Raw genomic sequence first — 18,521 nt, forward strand, 5'->3', positions numbered from 1 at the left:
ATCTCGTATGTATATATTGCACATTTACACTTCAAAAAAAATTCACTTTATTATTACTTGTTGCTGTCTTCTGCCTCCAGTAAGTCTTTATCAAATTAAAGTGAAATTGATTTTTAATTGGCTAAAATGTTGATTGAATCTTTCTTTAGCCAATTAGATTCCATGTTTTGTTAGAAAGTTTGACCTGGTTGCATCATTACAAGTAGGGATTAAACATTGGACATGATTTTTAAGTGCCTCCCATGTCCAATTTAGTTTCCTAGTTAATGGCCCAGAGCTAGGATCTGCTGGTACAAGTTATCTCATCAGTGATGCTGGAGGGGTTAGGAAAATGTTAATAGTCTGATTAAAATTAGCACTTCAGTACCTTCTGATTTGAGCGTTCAGCAGTCTGTAGTGTCTTTGCTCTAAAGGTAGTATTTTTGTGCTTCAGTGAGTCCTATGCAAGATTGATTGTAATGAACACTTTGTGCTGTTGATTTAGCTTATAATGTAACACTTCACTATCTTGAGGGAGGAAACTTGGGAAGGAAAACAAAATTGAAAGCATTTTAAATTGGACCCGCTATGCTTCTAAAAAGCTAAAAGAACTCTATGCTTACACCATTTAATACACCGTAAGCTGACATGTGTAGGCTCCCCTGCCAGCCCACTATGCATACATTTTTCTTTAATCAGAGTTTCATACGCTGTTATTTACCGCTGCCCAGAATTAATCTGATTTATTTGGCATTGTATTGTATTTGGTTTTGTTCTCATTCGCCATTTTTTTGTTTAATTCCCACTCGCGCCTCATTTTCTAAAGTGGCCATTCTGCCTGGAGTAAAGCCACACTTTAGAAGATTGCGCAAGTAACCATTCTTTGTGTGAACTGAGGTAATCGTAGTCTTTCAAACACAGGAAGGTGCAGTGACTAAGTCCAGTGTTTTCACCTGATGTCCACTTGCTCTTTTCCACGAGGTAACTTTAAATCGTCATCAGGGGAACCTCAGGTGATTTTCCCTTGCCTTTTCCTTGCCGGCACGGGGATGCTGAGCCCAATTAGAATGTTCGTACAAGCCAAGTTAAAGCTGCCAAACTGAGGATAGGTCATGAATTTAATCCATGGCCTTGCTGGTGTGTTTAACTCTTTTCTACGTGCCATACAATTGTGTGCCCCCGATCCAGTGGATAAACAAATCTAGCATTTCTGAAGGGCCTAAATCCATGTAAGTGTTCCAGCTTTAATATACACTAAATGATCAATAATCTCTACATTTAAGAAAAGTTTATGGTAAGCTTTTGCTTCAGCGAACAAAAACACTAAATACTGCGAGAAGTTTTTTACTTTGAGAAGAAATCATTGTTTAAACTGCTTCCTTTTCTGGGTTTAGCAGATTGATTTAGAAATGAGACAAATACACACATGACTTTTTCATTTTTAAAGTTCACTACTTTGTCACAATAGCACAGACAAAAGTACTGCTTTAATGTGTTTTAAACTGGGATATTTAAGATGTTGTAAATGTTATGCAAATGCAAATCCAGGAGGTATTGAGATTGGTCCTTGTTCTGATAGGTTTAAACATATTCAGGGTAACTGTAAACTTTAACAGCAAACCATAATGTCCAAAACAAATAATCATGTCTGCAAGAAAGATTTTGATGCAGTGGTATTTTTTTATTGCTTCATTGTACACTATAAGCCAAACTAAAATCAAAATTTTCACTATAGCCACACAAGTTTAAATTTCACCAGAATTGCCTTATCATTGAATAATTCTATTCTGAGCAAGATCCTGTAATCCCTGAATAATTCCATGCTGCCCGAGAGCATCCACATCTGGAATGTTGTAATATGCAAAGCTGCATGAATAGCAAGACAAACCTCCTTGTGTTGCCAATGTAGAAACAAATCTCCAATTCTAAAATGCTGCTAAAAGAACTGTATGCTTACACTGTGTAAATACATCAAAAGCTGGCACACATTTCTACGTTTCGCTCCTGTCCCCCACCCTTGTTAAATTCTTGGAGGGGTTTTATTTGCCCTCTGGTACCTTGCCCAATTGACCATCATTAATGTGAACCGAGAGCATCAATACGCTTTTTGCTCATGAGGGAATTGGTGCAAACTCCTTCCAACATGCACTTCCGTCATGGAATACTTGGAAATGGTTGGTGCCAAATCAACTGCTGCCTCCCTAAACAAAGCTAAGGCTAATTTCTAATGCTGTGCTACTACCACATTAAGACCAGAGAACTTAGTGCAGATATGGGACTATCCTAGTCTATAGCCCAGTGGCAATTGAAAAAAAACTCAGAGCCATTCGATGAGTCACATTTGCTCAGGTCTTACATTTTAAACTGAAACTTATTCAGTAACACCATTTGTAAGTTACAGCAGAAATTTGCAGGTTATTTTTAACAATCTTCCATCACATTGTTCATCACAGTTATGGGTTTGCTGCATTAATTAAAAATGTTCAACAGATTTTCGTTAAGTAAGTTTTCCTTCAGTGAGATTAAGTTTTGTGGAAGATTGTTCTGGTCCTTAATTTTTCTTGATGGGGTGGGGGAATGGTGTGATTGGGAAAGAGTTAGCAAATTGGGGTGTGTACAATTGGAGCTGTTGGTTATGAATTCTTCCAGCTCGATCACTTTTGTACTTGATCTACTGCTTAGATAGACATAGATATATACTGAAAAAGAATTCATGTTTATCTCACTGTGAGCAAGGTTAAATGGTCAGACCTGGATGACAATAAAAGGAAAAATAACAAAGCTGAATGCTATGTTGGAACAGAGTTTCCCAATCTTTTTGCTTTCGATGTTATATGTTATTTATAAAGAACAGAAGCCCCCCACACCCAAAACAACGATTATTACAATAACCAAACCCCAAATGGTGGTGAAAGCCAGTAACTTGAATTAACTGCACCAGTAATGGCGGATGGCACATGAGAGAATCAGAGAAATAAACTAGGCTCTGGCCACCTGACCTCATCACCATTATTTTTTTTAGTGACAAAGGCTGTCCCCCAAGCCTCTTTCCTCCTTCCTGTCCCTTCACAGATAATTGGCAGCTTCAACTCAAGGGACACAAACCTTCAGACATGGCCTCTCCATCCATCTGAGAATTACAGGGCCATGAATGTAAAACTCGAGTCTGAGGTATGAGGAAAAATGGTGAGAACGCCTTCAGCTAACTTATTAACTTGGCATGAAGATATTGAAGGAAAGAATCACAGCAGTCCCAATTATTACAGTTTTGCCACAGGCCCAATGACTGGTAAATCCTTGTTTCCTCTCTCTCCACATGACAAGAACACTCTCTCCATTGACTTATTTGATAGATCTACCTTCCAGTGTGGCTCTGTGCCATACACAGCAGGAAGGTGCATGTGTTTGAACCCTGGCCTATACTGAGTTAACAGATAGTGTTGCAGTAACTATAATTAATCTCAGAGCCCATGTTTTCTTATTTCAATACTAAACCCAACATACACCTTGATGTAGGCTGAGATAATGGCAGATCTCTTTCTTTCTGCCCCTTCCAAGTTCACTCACTCTCCCCATCTCAACCGCCCAGCTTAATGAGAAAAAGAATGGTTTATTTTCAACCGTGCAACTGACACAGGAATGGCTCCACACGAGGGGAAAGAAAAGAGTTGAGAGAAAGGCTCGTGACCTTGGCCTCCGCAACACTGGATTAACTCACTGATTTTCCTGCCCTCAGCACGGTTTTCAAGAAGTTCTAACTCTTTCTATTTTTAATAGTTAAAAGCAGTGAGTGGGTTATTCCATGGATGTAGAAACATTTAAAAAAATCTTACCAAGAGAAATCCATAGAGACCAGTGATAATGGAGGAACTGGCCCAACCAACCGCGATGCAAATGGTGCACAATTATGTGCATACACTGTGTATCTGAGACTATTCCAATTGCCTCAATACACAGGGAAGACCACTGGACAAACCAGCTCGCAGACCCCATGATATCTTCTTCCAGACCCCATTTGAGAACCCTTGTGATAGAGTAAACTTCAAGGCTCAATTAAAATGTGTTCTTCTGATTTATGGGCTGGATTTTACAGCCCCCTGCCAGGTGCGTTTTCAACAGGGGGCCAAGTAAAAATGACTGGTTGCTAGCCCACCGCCTTCCCTCCCACCCCTAGATCCAGTCTCCATAAAATGCCAGGCAGGCAGGCAGAAGCTGAAATCGGCAGGTTGCCCACCATATTTTTTTTAAATGAGCAATTTAATTTGTTAACGAGCCGAATATATTATGCTGTACACGTCATAATACAGTCGGTGTTGGCAGGCGGGTGGGAGTAGATAGGCTGGTTTTTTTTTAAACCCAACTGGATCAAAGGTGGGGGGTGGGGGATTCCGTTCTTTGCGGGGGGGTGCCCTGTGATCATCAGGGGCACACCCCAAATTGATGCCTGCAACCATCCACTCCGTCTTATGCCTCCCCGCCTGGCCTCCAAACCCTGTGTCTCCCACCTCCTCCCTCCCTAGGTGCCCAATCCCTTCCTGCCTTATAAGCCCAGAACATACCTTAGTCTGAGATACATTGCTCTTCTTTGCAGGGCTTGTTTGTAGTCCCAGTAGCATCCACTAGTGAGTTCTGCACTCCTAGGGCTACTGGCCAATCAGATTGGCAGGCAACTCTCTTGATGGGACTTCCTCCCGCTGAGGGGCAGAAGTCCAACCAACCCTCTGCTTATTTAAGCTCCCCCACCCCCAGGTGTGTTATTGCTGTGGAGCGACTTTTTTTTAAGTCAGTCAGTTTGAAACCGACTTTTGGGGGCAGTGGGGACGGGGTTGGGGTTGTGGAGGGACCCTGTAAAATTAAGCCCTATCTGAATTCTGCTGTTATGTTTCAGCATAATGGAGCACCAAATTAGGCAAATAAGACCGGGTGCAGAAATGCTAACCTAGTGGTTGTGGTGATTGTGAAAATTCTCAGGCAAGTTATGCCGAGGTGGAAATGAACATATCCAGAATATAATCTGGACTGGCCTGAAGTGCATGTCGTAGCAACCTTCGTTCAGTAGATGATTTAAACCTACATCTTAGCTTCTGTATACGCAAAAAGTTCTCTTTCTGATAATGTAATTGCAGGGAAGGTTTCAACATTTTGTTTTCAGGCCTCAAATCTCCAGTCTTTGCATATATAAGTACCGTGGTATCTCCACTCAACATGTTTCCTAACCAGGGTTATTTAAAAAGCATGCATGGTGCACTTGTGATAGTCATGCCTTCCTTTATAAATTTTGTTGATGCAGTTATTTGGCGAGACATGACACGGGGTGGGGAGTGGAATCGCAAGCAGCCAGTGTTCTGAAATGTGCATGAGAGGAAGCTGCAACCCCCTCTGGTCCGATCTCTCTTGTTTACCAAGTCCCAAAGCAAAAGACTTCCTTGCTCTGCTAAATCCATGCTCCATTGAATGCCGAAAGCTTTCTAAAATTTAGAAATTACTTCATTGTAACGTACTGAAAATTGTCAACAGTCGTGAAGGTGAATGCAGTTAAAGAAAAATACCAAGATCCTCAGGGGACTTGATAAGGTGGAACCCAGGAGGGTTTTTGTCTTGTTGGGGGAGATTAGAGCTAGGGGACACAGTTTAAGAATAAAAGATCTCCTTTTTAAGATGGAGATGAGGAGAATTTTTTTTCCTCGGGGGTCGTCAGCATGTAGAATCCTCTTCCCCAAAAAGTAATGGAGACTGGGTCATTGAATTTATTCAAGGCTGAGTTAGATTTTTTGACAGGCATGGGTTATGGGCAGACAGGAAAGTGGAGTTGAGACCACAATCGGATCAGCCGCGATCTTATTGAATTGTGGAGCTGGCTCAAAGGGCTGAATGGCCGCCTCCTGCTCCTAAGTCCTATGTTCCTAAAATAGAATTAAAGTAATACACAGAACCATGTCTCAATTTTTAGCAGTCTTTAAAAATACCAAACTTTTATTTTGATGCTCAAACAGGTTGTTACTAAGTTGATAATTTAATGAGGATACTGTGAATAAGGGCATATTTCATGACTTTATGCTTCTTGACTGTTTTATTTTGATTTAAGTTTGCACACGCTGACGGATGTCTAATGACATCGATGATGAGGTTTAATCATTTTTCAGTCATTAATTCCTGTTTTAGTGTAAACTTTGCTGTCAGAGGCAAGCGATGAACTAAATGTGTTGAAAACTTGAGCAATTATATACTGTTTTTTCCTTTTTGCATAGGATCCCTTGATGACCCTTGACATCCCTCTGGGGGTGATCAGCCGAGTTGAAAAGATAGGTGGCCAGTCGAGCAGAGGTGAAAATTCTTATGGATTGGAAATTACTTGCAAAGTAAGGCTCTTCTAATGGGGAACACTTGGGAAAATTTCTGTACAATTCAACTTGTTCCAGTTGATTCTGGCTATACTCTGTTGCGTACCAAGCATAAAAATATGGGAAACAAACAAAGTATAGCAGGGAAGGTTAGGGGAACTTGTTGCAGCAAATCACTGAACCACAAGACGTCAGTTCGATGGATGAAGCATAATTGCCTTGATCTAATGAAATGTGTGATGAGCTCCCTCTGTTGACAAAATGAATAAATGCACTTTTTGGTCACTTGCCATAAAAATCAGGAAGGTTGGATCCTTGGTTTATGGCAGGGGTAATGTACTTGGCAAAAACATGCCCAGGATAGAGGAGAAGGAATTTGCAGGGTTCCTGCTTGTCGCCCTGCTAGAAATGTGTGTTTGTGTGGATGTCTAATAAGTATACCATTCAGATGGCTGCATGGTGGTAATTGAAGGAGAAGTTCTTCAGGGCAAATAAGTTGTATTGTAGTTTCTTTTGGTGGGCTGGGGAATGCTAAAGATGGTCCTGTCAAAAGGTACAGAGAATAGCTTTCAGATTTTGTGCAGAAATGTTCTGAATTGATTTTACTGTGATTGAACACCCTCTGCGTTTTAACAGAGGTCGATTGGGAGGTATGCAGCCAACCTGCTCTCGAAGTGGGCCAGTAATTTAAATACATTAATGTAGCTGTGTGCTTCAGATTTAAGCAGTCATTTAGACTTGATGGCTGTGAGTCGGGTTTTGCAGGTGAAAGGGAAGCGAGAAAGGCAGGATCCTGCAGCTAAGTACCTATCCACACTGCATGTAGTCAAGAGGAGCCATAGTGATTACTACCAGCTCCCCAAGCTAACCGAATAATGTCCCTCCTATGATCCAAAACCCCACAATCTCTTCAACCCATTCTTCCTTTTCCTCACCCACAACCACTTGAAACCCCTATTCACAATGCTCCCCCACCTCATTCTCTCCCTCCCTGCTGTGGCCTTCCGATACAAGACATCCCACGTGGCAACTAGGCTGTCTGCCAGTTAAGAAATTTAAATGAGGTCCTGCCACTAAATTCGGCAGGGCCCCTACATTACCTACATTCTCGTGTTTCCTGGCCGCTACAGCCACCTACTGAATATTAGGACCGTAATTTTGGTGCAGTCAGCATCGTGCCACAAGATATTTAATGCAAGTTTAGAAGGGGTGAAAGCACTTTAACAAAGTTTATTTTTTTAGAAGATCAGTACTACTTTAAAGTCTCTGGTTGATCACTCATTTTGCCGTTCTCAAAACTGCAGCTTTGGCTTCTGTTCATGTCAAAAGCATTCCAGTCTCAACACTAGGATAACCAGTGTTCAAATATCAAAACAGTCAAACCATGTTAAAGGAAGATTGCAGGAGAAGAGTAGACTTACGTTTAGCAAAGCTGTTGTATAAGCTCTTTGTGATAGTTTATAATTAGTCTCTAAAGAGCAATAGGTAATGCTGAATGGTTCTTACTGTGTACAATGTGTTTTTAAAGGACTTGTGAAATTGCCATACCAGTGCTGGAGAAGACTGCCTTCTGTTCATTTCAGCTGGAATCAACGTGTTCTTAATTGGCTGCAGATGATTGTAAATAATTTCTCGGTTTTAGTGGTAGATCCTGGAGAGAAATGGCTCACCTTCTTTCACGCTTTATTTTAAAGTTAGAAGTAACTGTATCCTAAGACTCAAGTTTACAAATGAGTAGAAAACAGGATACAAGAAAAACAGAGCAGCATGCAGTTTCAGCAGTCTGGTTTGTATCTCTTGGGACTATGATCATCCAACATCTGTGTTCTTGGAGCTGAAAATAGATTTTTTTTAATGTGCTGGACTAGTAAGTGTGAAGTCTAGTCTGTGGCAAACTAAGGTGTCTTTACAGCCAGTGGTCCTGGGTAATATCAGTTCACAGCAAACTGAGTTAGTCTTTTGTATATTTTAATCAGATCCTTGATGCAAAGCTAAACTAAGTTTTTTTTCTGTCCTCGGGAAAATATTTGGAATTGCTGAGGTGACGTTTGTTTTAAAGTTATGCCAAGAATGTGATTAAAATTAAAGAGACTGTCAACATTTGCTTGCAGTGTATCAGCTGATTGAATAGCACTCTTGTAGTGCAGCTATAAATTTTTTTTAAACCTTAAAAAAAAATGTTCTACATGAGGAAATAATGTGTTATTCCCAGAAAAATCACCCATAGTCCATTTAATGTCCCACTACATCTATTGCTAGATGATAGTGTCCTATTGGGATATACCCCCACATCATGAAATGCCTTAATTTCCCCTTTGAATAATTTGTGCTGACAAGTCACACAAATTAACTACGGCTGTGTAATACTGGTACACGTGACTTATAATGAGCTGATGAATCTACTTTGAAATGTTCTATGCTGGAAGTCAAACCAATTGATGTATTTTATGTGAATTTGAATCAGAGGCATTTGAATTTCGAATATAACTTAAAAGTTGTTACCAAGAAATGAGATAAACCTTTTGTTTCATTAAACTGACATTTTAATGTTTTTCTCTGCCTCTTTCTGCCAGTTGTCTTCTTTATCATCGTCTTCTAAGGGCTTTGACTCTTTGCAGGTCTACAGCTCAGTTGGCAGCAGTTGTCCTCTGTTGTTCGTTCCAAGTGCTATTATTAATGTGTGAACCTTGGCTGGATATTTGATTCATTATGTCATGTGCTAACTTCAATCATGTCCTCTCCTGACACCTAACAGCTCTCTTCCAGTAGAAGCTACTGGATAATGAACAGGAACTGGGAGCATGGCAACAATTATCCATCCTTACCTGGTAGTCTTGCACTTGCCTGGTTAATATAAGCTGATTCAGCACAGTCTGTTGGCCAAACCTTGGACTGTATAATTCAACTACTCTTAGCCTTAACTCAGTTGAACTGTTGCCAGAATGTTAAAGGTATGAATAAGTTGCGCACCACACAGCTTTTCCCCCATTCAAAGTAAATAAGCACTATTTTTTAATAAATGTACCACCTCACATTTATGACATTGAATTTCATCTGCCACTTATTTTACCCATTTCACATTCCTATCAATATCCCTTTGCAGTTTTCTTTGGTTCTGAGAATTCCTATTTTTGTTTTGGGCCAGATTTTGCAGCCCATTTGTTTCACATGTGCTTACCTGTAGGCTTTCTGTAGGCTTTTGCACGACAAGGTGCTAGAACAATATGTTGTGCTATCAACCAGGGATAAGGCTGTTTTAGATCTTGAATTATGTAATGAGGTAGGGATAGTTATAAATCTCATAGCGTAAGATCCTATGGGACAGAGTGATCGTGATACGATGGAATTTCACAGTAAGTTCAAGGATGACGCAAGTTTATCTGAAACAAGTGTCTTAAATTTGAATAAAGTCAGTTGCATAGGTCTGAGGGGTGAGTTGGATGAGGTTGATTATGGAAAATAGAGTAAAAGATATGACTGTGATAAGCAGTGGAGAGCATTTAAAAAAAATAATTCAAAATTCACAACAAAAATACATTTCATTGACAATATCTCTGTGGGAAAAGTGATCTGTTTGTGGCTGACTAAAGATGTTAAGGATAGTATTAGATTAAAAGAAGAGGCATAAAATGTTGCAAAGAATAATAGTAAATCTCAGGCTTGAGAAAGTTTTATAAGCCAGCACAGGTCAACCAAAAAATTGCTAAAATGGGAAAAATAGAATGAGAGTAAACTAGCGAGAAATATAAAAACAGATTGAGTTTCTACAAATATGCATAAAGGAAGAGAGTAGCAAAGTAAAAGTTGGTCCATTAGCGGCTGAGACAGGAGAAATAATGGAGAATAAGGAGATGACAGAGCTGTTAAATAAATATTTTGTATCTGTCTTCACAGTAGAAGACACAGAGTATCCCAAAAGATAGTGTGGAACCAAGGAGCCAAAGCGAGTGAGAAACTTAAAGTAATTAGCACCAATAAAGAAAAAGCACTGGAGAAACTAATGGGTCTAAAAACCAACAAATGTCATAGATTTGTTGTCTGCATCCTAGGTCCCTAAAAGAGGCAGCTACAAAGACTGTGGTTGCATTGATTGTGATCTCCCAAAATTTCCTAGATTCTACAGCATCTCCAATGAATAGAAAGGTAGAGCATGTAACCTTGCTATCTCAGAAAGGAAGGAGAGGGAAAAAAACAGCGACAGGCCAGTTAGCCTGACATCATTAGTAAAATGCTGGAATCTAATATTATGGAGTATAATTTTATAGGAATATTATGGAATATAATATTATTAACAAAGCACTTGGAAAATCATGTCTGATCAGTCAGTGTGGTTTTATGAAAAGGAAATTGCGTTTGACAAGTTTAGTACTGCTTTTTGAGGATGTAACCAGCAGGGTAAATGAAGGGGAACCAGTAGACGATGTGTACTTGGATTTCCAAAAGGCACTCAAAGTGCTATATAAAAGACTGATTTCAACCTCAACTCCACCTTCCCACCATATCCTTAAATGCCCCCCTCTTTGATTTTGCTTAAATAAAGTTAAAACCTATGGTATTCTGCAATTTTTAATTTTTTAATATGTATTTATTCTTCACATTTACAATCTCTTTAATCATGTTGCAATGTTGAACTCAGCAACAACTTGCATTTATGTAATGCCATAGAGTACAAAAGTAATGAAGTTAAGACGAGCCTTTATAAAACTCTAGTTTGGACTCAACTGGAGTATTGCGTCCAATTCTGGGCACCACACTTGAGAAAGGTGTGAAGGCATTAGAGAGGGTGCAGAAAAGATTTATGAGAATGTTTGCTGTGTTGAGGGACTTCAGTTACATGGATAGATTGGAGAAGCTGGGGTTGTTATTGTTAAAGAAGAATAGGTTGAGAAGAGATTCGACTGAGGTGCTCAAAATCATGGGGGATCTAGACAAATTAGATAGAAAGAAACTGTTTCCATTGGTGGAAGGGTTGACAACCAGAGGACACAGATTTCAGGAGATTAGCTAACAGACCAATAGTGATATGAGGAAAAATGCTTTTTTGCAGTGAATGGGTAGTATCTATATTGCACTAGCTGAGAATGTTTTGGAGCAGATACAAAGGGAGTTTTCAAAAGGGAACTGGATAAACAGCTAAAGAGAAAATGTTTGCAGGGCTACGGAGATAGGACAGGGAGTAGGAGTAGCTGAATTGCTGAAAGTCGGCATGGATATGGCAGGCCAAATGGCTGCCTCCTGTGCTCTAACCATTCTATGAGTTAACCTAAATAAAATGTCCCTGCTTCACAGGACTCCTCTAAAACAAAATTTAACAATGGATCACATAAGGAGTTGTTGGGACAGAAGGCCAAAACCTTGGTCAAAGTGGTTGGTTTTAAGAACACCTTAAATCAGTCTGGGGTGCTGATTTCTCTTTTTCTCCTCAATTTTACTAGCGTACTTACTTTCCTAAAATCTGTCCTATATCAATCTGGTATCTTTTGGAGGAATTTGAACCCTCCCCACCTCCGCCAGAAAATCACATACGGGTTGGATTAGGTGTGATGGTGAAATGTTAAAGATCAGAATCCTGTCCCCAACCTGCCTTCTGATGTAAGTAGATTTAGCGATGCTTTTTCTCTTGTAGGTAACCTGTAGTATTAGGGTGTTTGGACTATAAGGTTTAATGTGGGACTGGGGAAACAGTACCACCCATATTATGATGTAGAAAGTCACATGGGAATAGTAGTGTGCAGTACAGAGCCTGGAAGAAGTCAGCATGAAGATAGTACCTAGTCAGGACTGTCCCCTGTAAATATGTATATAGTTACCTGTTATTAATAAGTAGTTATTGTTCAACCATACAAGCCTCAAGATTTCTTCATGAGACAACACACAACAGTACAACATAAACAAGCACTGATTAAGGAAGGAATCATAGACTCATAGACACTTACGGCACAGAAAGAGGCCATTCGGCCCATCGTGTCTGCATCGGTCAACAAAGATCTGACTACACTAATCCCATTTTCCAGCGTTTGGCCCATAGCCCTGGAGGCTATGGTAACACAACTGAATATCTAAATACTGAAATGTTACGTGAGTTTCTGACGCAACCACCCTTTCAGGCAGTAAGATCCAGACTCCCACCGTCCTCTGGGTGACAAGATTTCTCCTCAACTCCTCCCCTCTTAGCCTTCTAACTCTTACCTTAAATCTATGCCCCCTGGTTAATGACCCCTCTACTAATGGAAAAAGTGCCTTCCTATCCACCCTATCTATTTCCCTCATAACCTTACACACCTCTATCAGGTCCCCTCTCAACCTTCGCTGCTCCAAGAAAAACAACCCCAGCCTAACCAATCTTTCCTCATAGCTCAGACCCTCCAGCCCAGGCAGCATCCTGGCAAATCTCTTCTGCACCCTCTCCTTGCAATCACATCCTTCCTATAATGTCGTGACTAGAACTGCATGCAGTACTCCCAGTTGTGGCCTAACCAGCGTTTTATACAGTTCTAGCATAACCTCCCTGCTCTTGCCTTTATTAGCCGGGGCATAGAATACAAGTATCCCATATGCCGCCTTAACCACCTTATTTACCTGCCCTGCTATATTCAGGGATCTGTGGATATACACACCAAGGTCCCTCTGATTTCAGTACTTTCCAGGGTCCTACCATTCATAGTGTAATCCCTTGCCTTGTTAGCCCTCCCCAAGTACATTACCTCTCACTTTTTCAGTTGAATTCCATTTGCCACTGCTCTGCCCACCTGACCAATCCATTGACATCCTCCTGCAGTTTACGTTTATCCTCCTCACTATTTACCACCCTACCAATTTTCATGTCATCTGCGAACTTCTTAATCATACCCCCTGCATTTAAGTCCAAATCATTTATATACACCACAAACAGCAAGGGCCCCAGCACCGAGCCCTGCGGAACCTCACTGGAAACAGACTTCCAGTCACAGAAACCTCTACTCTCACCCTCTGCTTCCTGCGCCTCAGCCAATTTTGGATCCAATGTGCCACTTTGCGTTGGATCCCGTGGGCTCTTACTCTCTTGACTAGTCTTCCATGAGGGACCTTATCAAAAGCCTTGTTAAAGTCCATGTAGACCACATCAAATGCATTACCCTCATCAACACTCCTGGTTACTGCCTCAAAAAAATTTGATCAAATTTGTCAAACACGGCCTTTCCTGAACAAATCCATGCTGTCTATCCCTGATTAATCTGTGTCTCTCCAAGTGCCGATATATTCTGTCCCTCAAAATTCTTTCTAGTAATTTCCCCACCACTGAAGTTAGACTGACTGGCCTGAAATTTCCTGGTCTATGGCTTCCTCCCTTTTTGCCTGTCTACTCCCCTCACTAACTAATCTCCTACCACTATTGCCCTCCCACATTTCTTCCGTAATGTCCCCAGCTGCCGCTCAAGCTCCAAAACCCGGAGCTCGAGTTGCTCCATTCAGAGGCACCTCCTGCACACATAGTCATTCAGACTGCAAGGAGCATCTAGGATTTCTTACATAGCACAGGATGTGCAAATCACGGAACTGAGCTCCCCAGGCATACCTTGACTAAATAGAATAGGGACCTTTACTTTTATTTTACCCCTACTCCTACTTGAGTCTCATTGTTTTAACCACTCTCTCCCAAAGTCTGGCTGTTTTAACCTCTCTCTCTCTCTCTCCCAAAGTCTCACTGTTTTAACCTCTCTCTCTCTCTCTCCCAAAGTCTCGCACGTTTTAACCTCCCACTCTCCCTCTCCCAAAGTTTCGCACGTTTTAACCTCTCTCTCCCAAAGTCTTGATCGTTTGGAGAGTTCCATTCTTTTTCTCCAGTTAATTCCTCCACCTCCCAATCAATGATTATGTAATTAAAATCTCATTGAAGTTTTGAAATTTTGTTCCAACTGAACTCCCTGATCTGTCTACGGATTTCCTCTTCCATTTCCTTCCCACAATTAGGGGTTCTGTTGTACAATCCCACTAATATAACAATCCCTGTGTTTATTATTTGATCTCTAACCGTATGTTATAGTTCTGATATTCATTAATTGTGGCCTAATATGAAACAACAGTTGTGGGGATTTTTTTCCTTGTTTTGCAAGATCTGCCTTGAAGATTAAGCTGTTTATGTCTTTCAAGAGCAGGAGGGAATAAGTAACAATATACTATCTCTTCTGACAAGGGTGTTGTGCACCTATTGCGCACTTATGATACAGTACTTTTTACTTTTGACAGGATATGCGAAACCTGAGGTTTGCTCTTAAACAGGAAGGTCGCAGCAGAAAATCCATGTTCGAAAATCTTACAAAACACGCATTTCCTATGTCGAGTGGCTTGGTAAGGAATTCTATTGTTAATACGTCCTGCCAATAAATAAATTGTAAGATTATACCAGATTAAATGTAATGGCCCTATATGAACCCAGTTCCATTTAGATTACTCGAGCAAAAGCTTAAGTCATGAAAAGGAAGCCCTTGATGGAAATGTTTGCCATATTGCTGTTGACAGGTAGTTTCCATCAAATATCTGTAGGCATGAGACTTCAAAACTGCTCATCTATAATATTCGTATTTTGTAAATTCAAAGCTTATTTTTAGTTTTGCTTGTGAGGCTGACTTATCTTTTACTTATGGCTCTGAAATTCCCTGTTCATCATACTTCTACTCTGCGAGACGATCAACAAAAAATATATAGTTCACACCAAAAATTTGTTTCACTATTATTTGAGAAAGGAAATTTGATTTTTTTTTGTTTTGTCATCTTTGATCTGTTTAAATTGATATTTTTACTGATTAAACTGATGTCTTTATGAACAAGATTTCTGGAGAAGGAAAATGGGTTTATTTTGCCAGTAAAGATACAACACGCTCTGTGCATCTCTGAAGTACATTTTATGGCAGGTTAATTGCCATATGTATTTGAGAATAATCATGTTTAATTTTTGAGATGCTCGCCTAAGTAATTGATCCTGTTAGCAGTGGAATCATCAGTATCATTCTTCTCAATTTATTTAGTTTAATGGTCTTTTTGGAAAGTATCTTTTTATTTACTTCCAATCATAATCATGCTTTAGTACGTGCTGAAAATATACTTTAAAAAAAATGAAGACAAGATGCTCTTTACATTTTCTAATTATCAACGTATGTGCAAAATTTTAAACGTAAGAGTAAAAACTATATCAAATACTGGTTTATCAAAGTCCCTGTGTAAAGAAAACTAAGACCATACATAAAAAGTAAGTAGTTTTTCAAAAAAGAAAACCGTGTATTGGATTCGTTTGAGGAGAATCCATAAAAAGGGATGTGTAACATTAACCCCAAGTGGGATCTAAACTCCATGCTGGCAATAAAAGTTAAGTGGCCATCTCTTGTGTGAAATTATCTACAAACCTGTTTCTTTTTGATAGCTGCTTTACAAGCAATGTCTTGGTACTATCAGCATTTAAAGGCATAACAAAAATGTGGATTTGCATCTGCTATTCCCTTTGTATCCTATTTCCGATCTTGCTCTTCAAGATGTCTAGGTCTAACTGTTTCCCAACCGTAAGCGAGTAAAGGTGAAGTGACTTACCAAGTTTCTGATGATTTATGTGAATGACCTCAATGGAAGCTTGAAAATGAGGTACCTCCTTGAACAGGATCCGTATGTGGAATAAGAAATATATATTTTTTAAATACTACCATAGACTGGTGACATTAGGAGCTGGAGATAGGGGCTGGGTTTGAGATGCTGGGGGAAAGGTTCAAGGGAAGGGGCTATGAATTGGCCACTTAGGGGCCTTAATAGGCCCAAGGGAGAACAAGCATTCTGATGCCTCCACTGTCTCCTGTAAACTGGGAGACAGTTCAAGGACAGGCAGGAAGGCGGTGGGCAGGCCATGTGCTTCATTTTATGTGTCCTGCCCCTCTGCCTTCAAAGGTGTCGGCGAAGGGCGTAACATCCAGGGCCATATGTTAGAGGCATTTCGGTGTCTTTTCACCTTTGGGACCAATGTTTAAATGCAGCTCAAACAAACTTATCATAAAAGAACTGCAGAAATTGACATAAATTGACATCAACTTGAAATCTTGCTTAGAGAGGCTTTAAAGCTAGGTCATATGTTAATTTGTAAAATATCACTAGTGATTACATGGGGCTATTCTGAGGTATGAATTCAGGCATAATATTTAGTGTTGTTACATCTGACATATCACTGCTTGGTTCTACCAAATCAGTGAGTTTGTTTGGATCCTCTAATTTAGCTGTAGGCTTTTGTTGTCTTGTATTAGTTCTGAACTGAATTTCTTTTCTGCTACTATCCCAATACAATACTACTTTCTATCTTTTCAACATCGCCTTCCCTTTTTCAAATGTGGCCAATAGTGGCAAGATGGAATCTATTGCCATTCCCTTGTTGCCCTAGGAGGTGGTAGTAGGCCATCTTCAGCTAGGCCACTCAAGATGGCATTAAGAGTCAACTATGTATCATGGTATTGGACAGATGTGGTAGTGGTGTCAGGCTCCTTTTTTCATAAAGACATCAGTGAACTATTTGGACTCGCTACAATAATCCAGCAGCTTTCATGGTCACGTTTTTTTTCTGTCACAAACCCACAAATTACCAGACTTATTGATCTTGCCATCGTGGGATTTGAACTTTCAATCTCTGGGCACTAGCTATAACCACTAGACTACACAAATCTCCACACCTTACTTTGTACCTAGCTCAAACTAGGTTTCTCAAATGATATCCTCTGAAATTTCTTCACCCACTGCTACTGCCTGTGTCCTGACCAAGCCCTGCTTAGGTCCTTTGTGTCCCAACAAATCAATTTTAAGATTCTTCTTGCTTTCCATGATCTTCCCCATCCTATTTCAGCTGCTGCTGTGTGCACCATCTGCTCTAAGCTGGTAGCTTGCTCTTTCATCCTCCCCTTTGAAACTCTCTCTCCAAACCCCTCCACCATGCTATCTTCCTTACTGTCTTAAAAAGCTGCCTTCTACCATACTTTTGATTCTGACTCCAACTCCTTTCCCTGCTTTATTGTTCTTCCCACTCTTCTCTGTCCAGTTTTTATCCTCTTGGTTTGAAAATTTTTTTTTCATGTGAGGAGCTCTACACATGGTGTAAATGATGGGAATTACTGGTTACATTGGTTAGCTTACGAGTGTGGTTCATTATCTGCATGGAAAATCTTTTGCTAATATTTGTGGCAGTAGATTGTGGGAAAATGGGTAGTGTGAGGGCTTAATGTAATCCATATTTCTATCTGTTTTTGAGATTGCTCTATTTTGAATTGGCAATGATTTTTGCATTCTTAAGAGGTTAGATTTGTATATGAAACTTGGCATGAAAATCTAAGTGAGGCATAAAGACAAGTTAATAAATTAGTGCATGGTCAGGAGTGTGAAGGCTGTTTCTCCTCGAATAGATTAAATAATGCAGTTTTTATGGATCTTTGTAGACAGATGCCGAATATCGAGGTCTTATTTCAGGTTGCCTGTTGCAGAAGCGAACAATGATTTTGTGATGTTATTCTATCCAAAGGACAGTTATCACTGGTTCATGCAAGCAGGACTTGGCATGTTTTTCAAAGATTAATAGCTCCTTTCTTATTTTTTGTTTTATCAAGTTGACTTCCGCCATGTTCCCTTGGACCACGCAGTTTTTAAAAATTCTTTCTTGGGATCACTGGCAAGGCCACCATTTGTTGCCCATCCCTAATTGTCCTTGAACTGAGTGGGCAGTTAAGAGCCAACCACATTGCTGTGGGTCTGGAGTCACATATAGGCCAGACTGGGTAAGGACAGATTTCCTTCCCAAAAGGGTATTGGTGAGCCAGATGAGTTTTTATGACCATTGACAATGGCTTCATTGTCACCAATGGTTATCAAGATGAGTGTTTAATTCTGGATTTGTTAATTGAATTCAAATTCCACTAGCCGCTGTGGTGGGATTTGAACCCAAGTCCCTGGAGCATTAGCCTAGGCCTGTAGATTACTAGTCCAGTATCATTACCATTATGCCACCACCTCCCTGAGAAGGAGGATTTTGATATTTGAGTTATGCTGTTTTGAGTACAATCACCTTGGCATTATGGTTGGCAGTGTGATGAGGTGAATGCAAATTTCTAGCCATAATAGAGTGGTTCCTTGTAAGCCCCATCACTGATGCTTTCTCACTTAAGTATCATATGTCGGATTTTTTTCCCCTTCGAGTTTGGCGGTAAA

The 18,521-nt window shown here is 40.1% G+C and overlaps 1 protein-coding gene across 1 annotated transcript in view; it reads left to right on the forward strand.

Annotated features, from left to right (window-relative positions):
- The window catches only part of mtm1 (myotubularin 1), an 84,868-nt gene that overhangs the window by 9,102 nt on the left and 57,245 nt on the right, over positions 1-18,521 (forward strand). The window contains exons 5-6 of the mRNA XM_078547658.1: positions 6,228-6,338; positions 14,547-14,648. Coding sequence (XP_078403784.1) covers positions 6,228-6,338; positions 14,547-14,648 — 213 coding nt within the window. The remainder of the gene's footprint in view (positions 1-6,227; positions 6,339-14,546; positions 14,649-18,521) is intronic.

The sequence above is a fragment of the Cetorhinus maximus genome, chromosome 8 (genome assembly GCF_964194155.1).
Source record: "Cetorhinus maximus chromosome 8, sCetMax3.hap1.1, whole genome shotgun sequence".
Taxonomy (NCBI): Eukaryota; Metazoa; Chordata; class Chondrichthyes; order Lamniformes; family Cetorhinidae; genus Cetorhinus; species Cetorhinus maximus.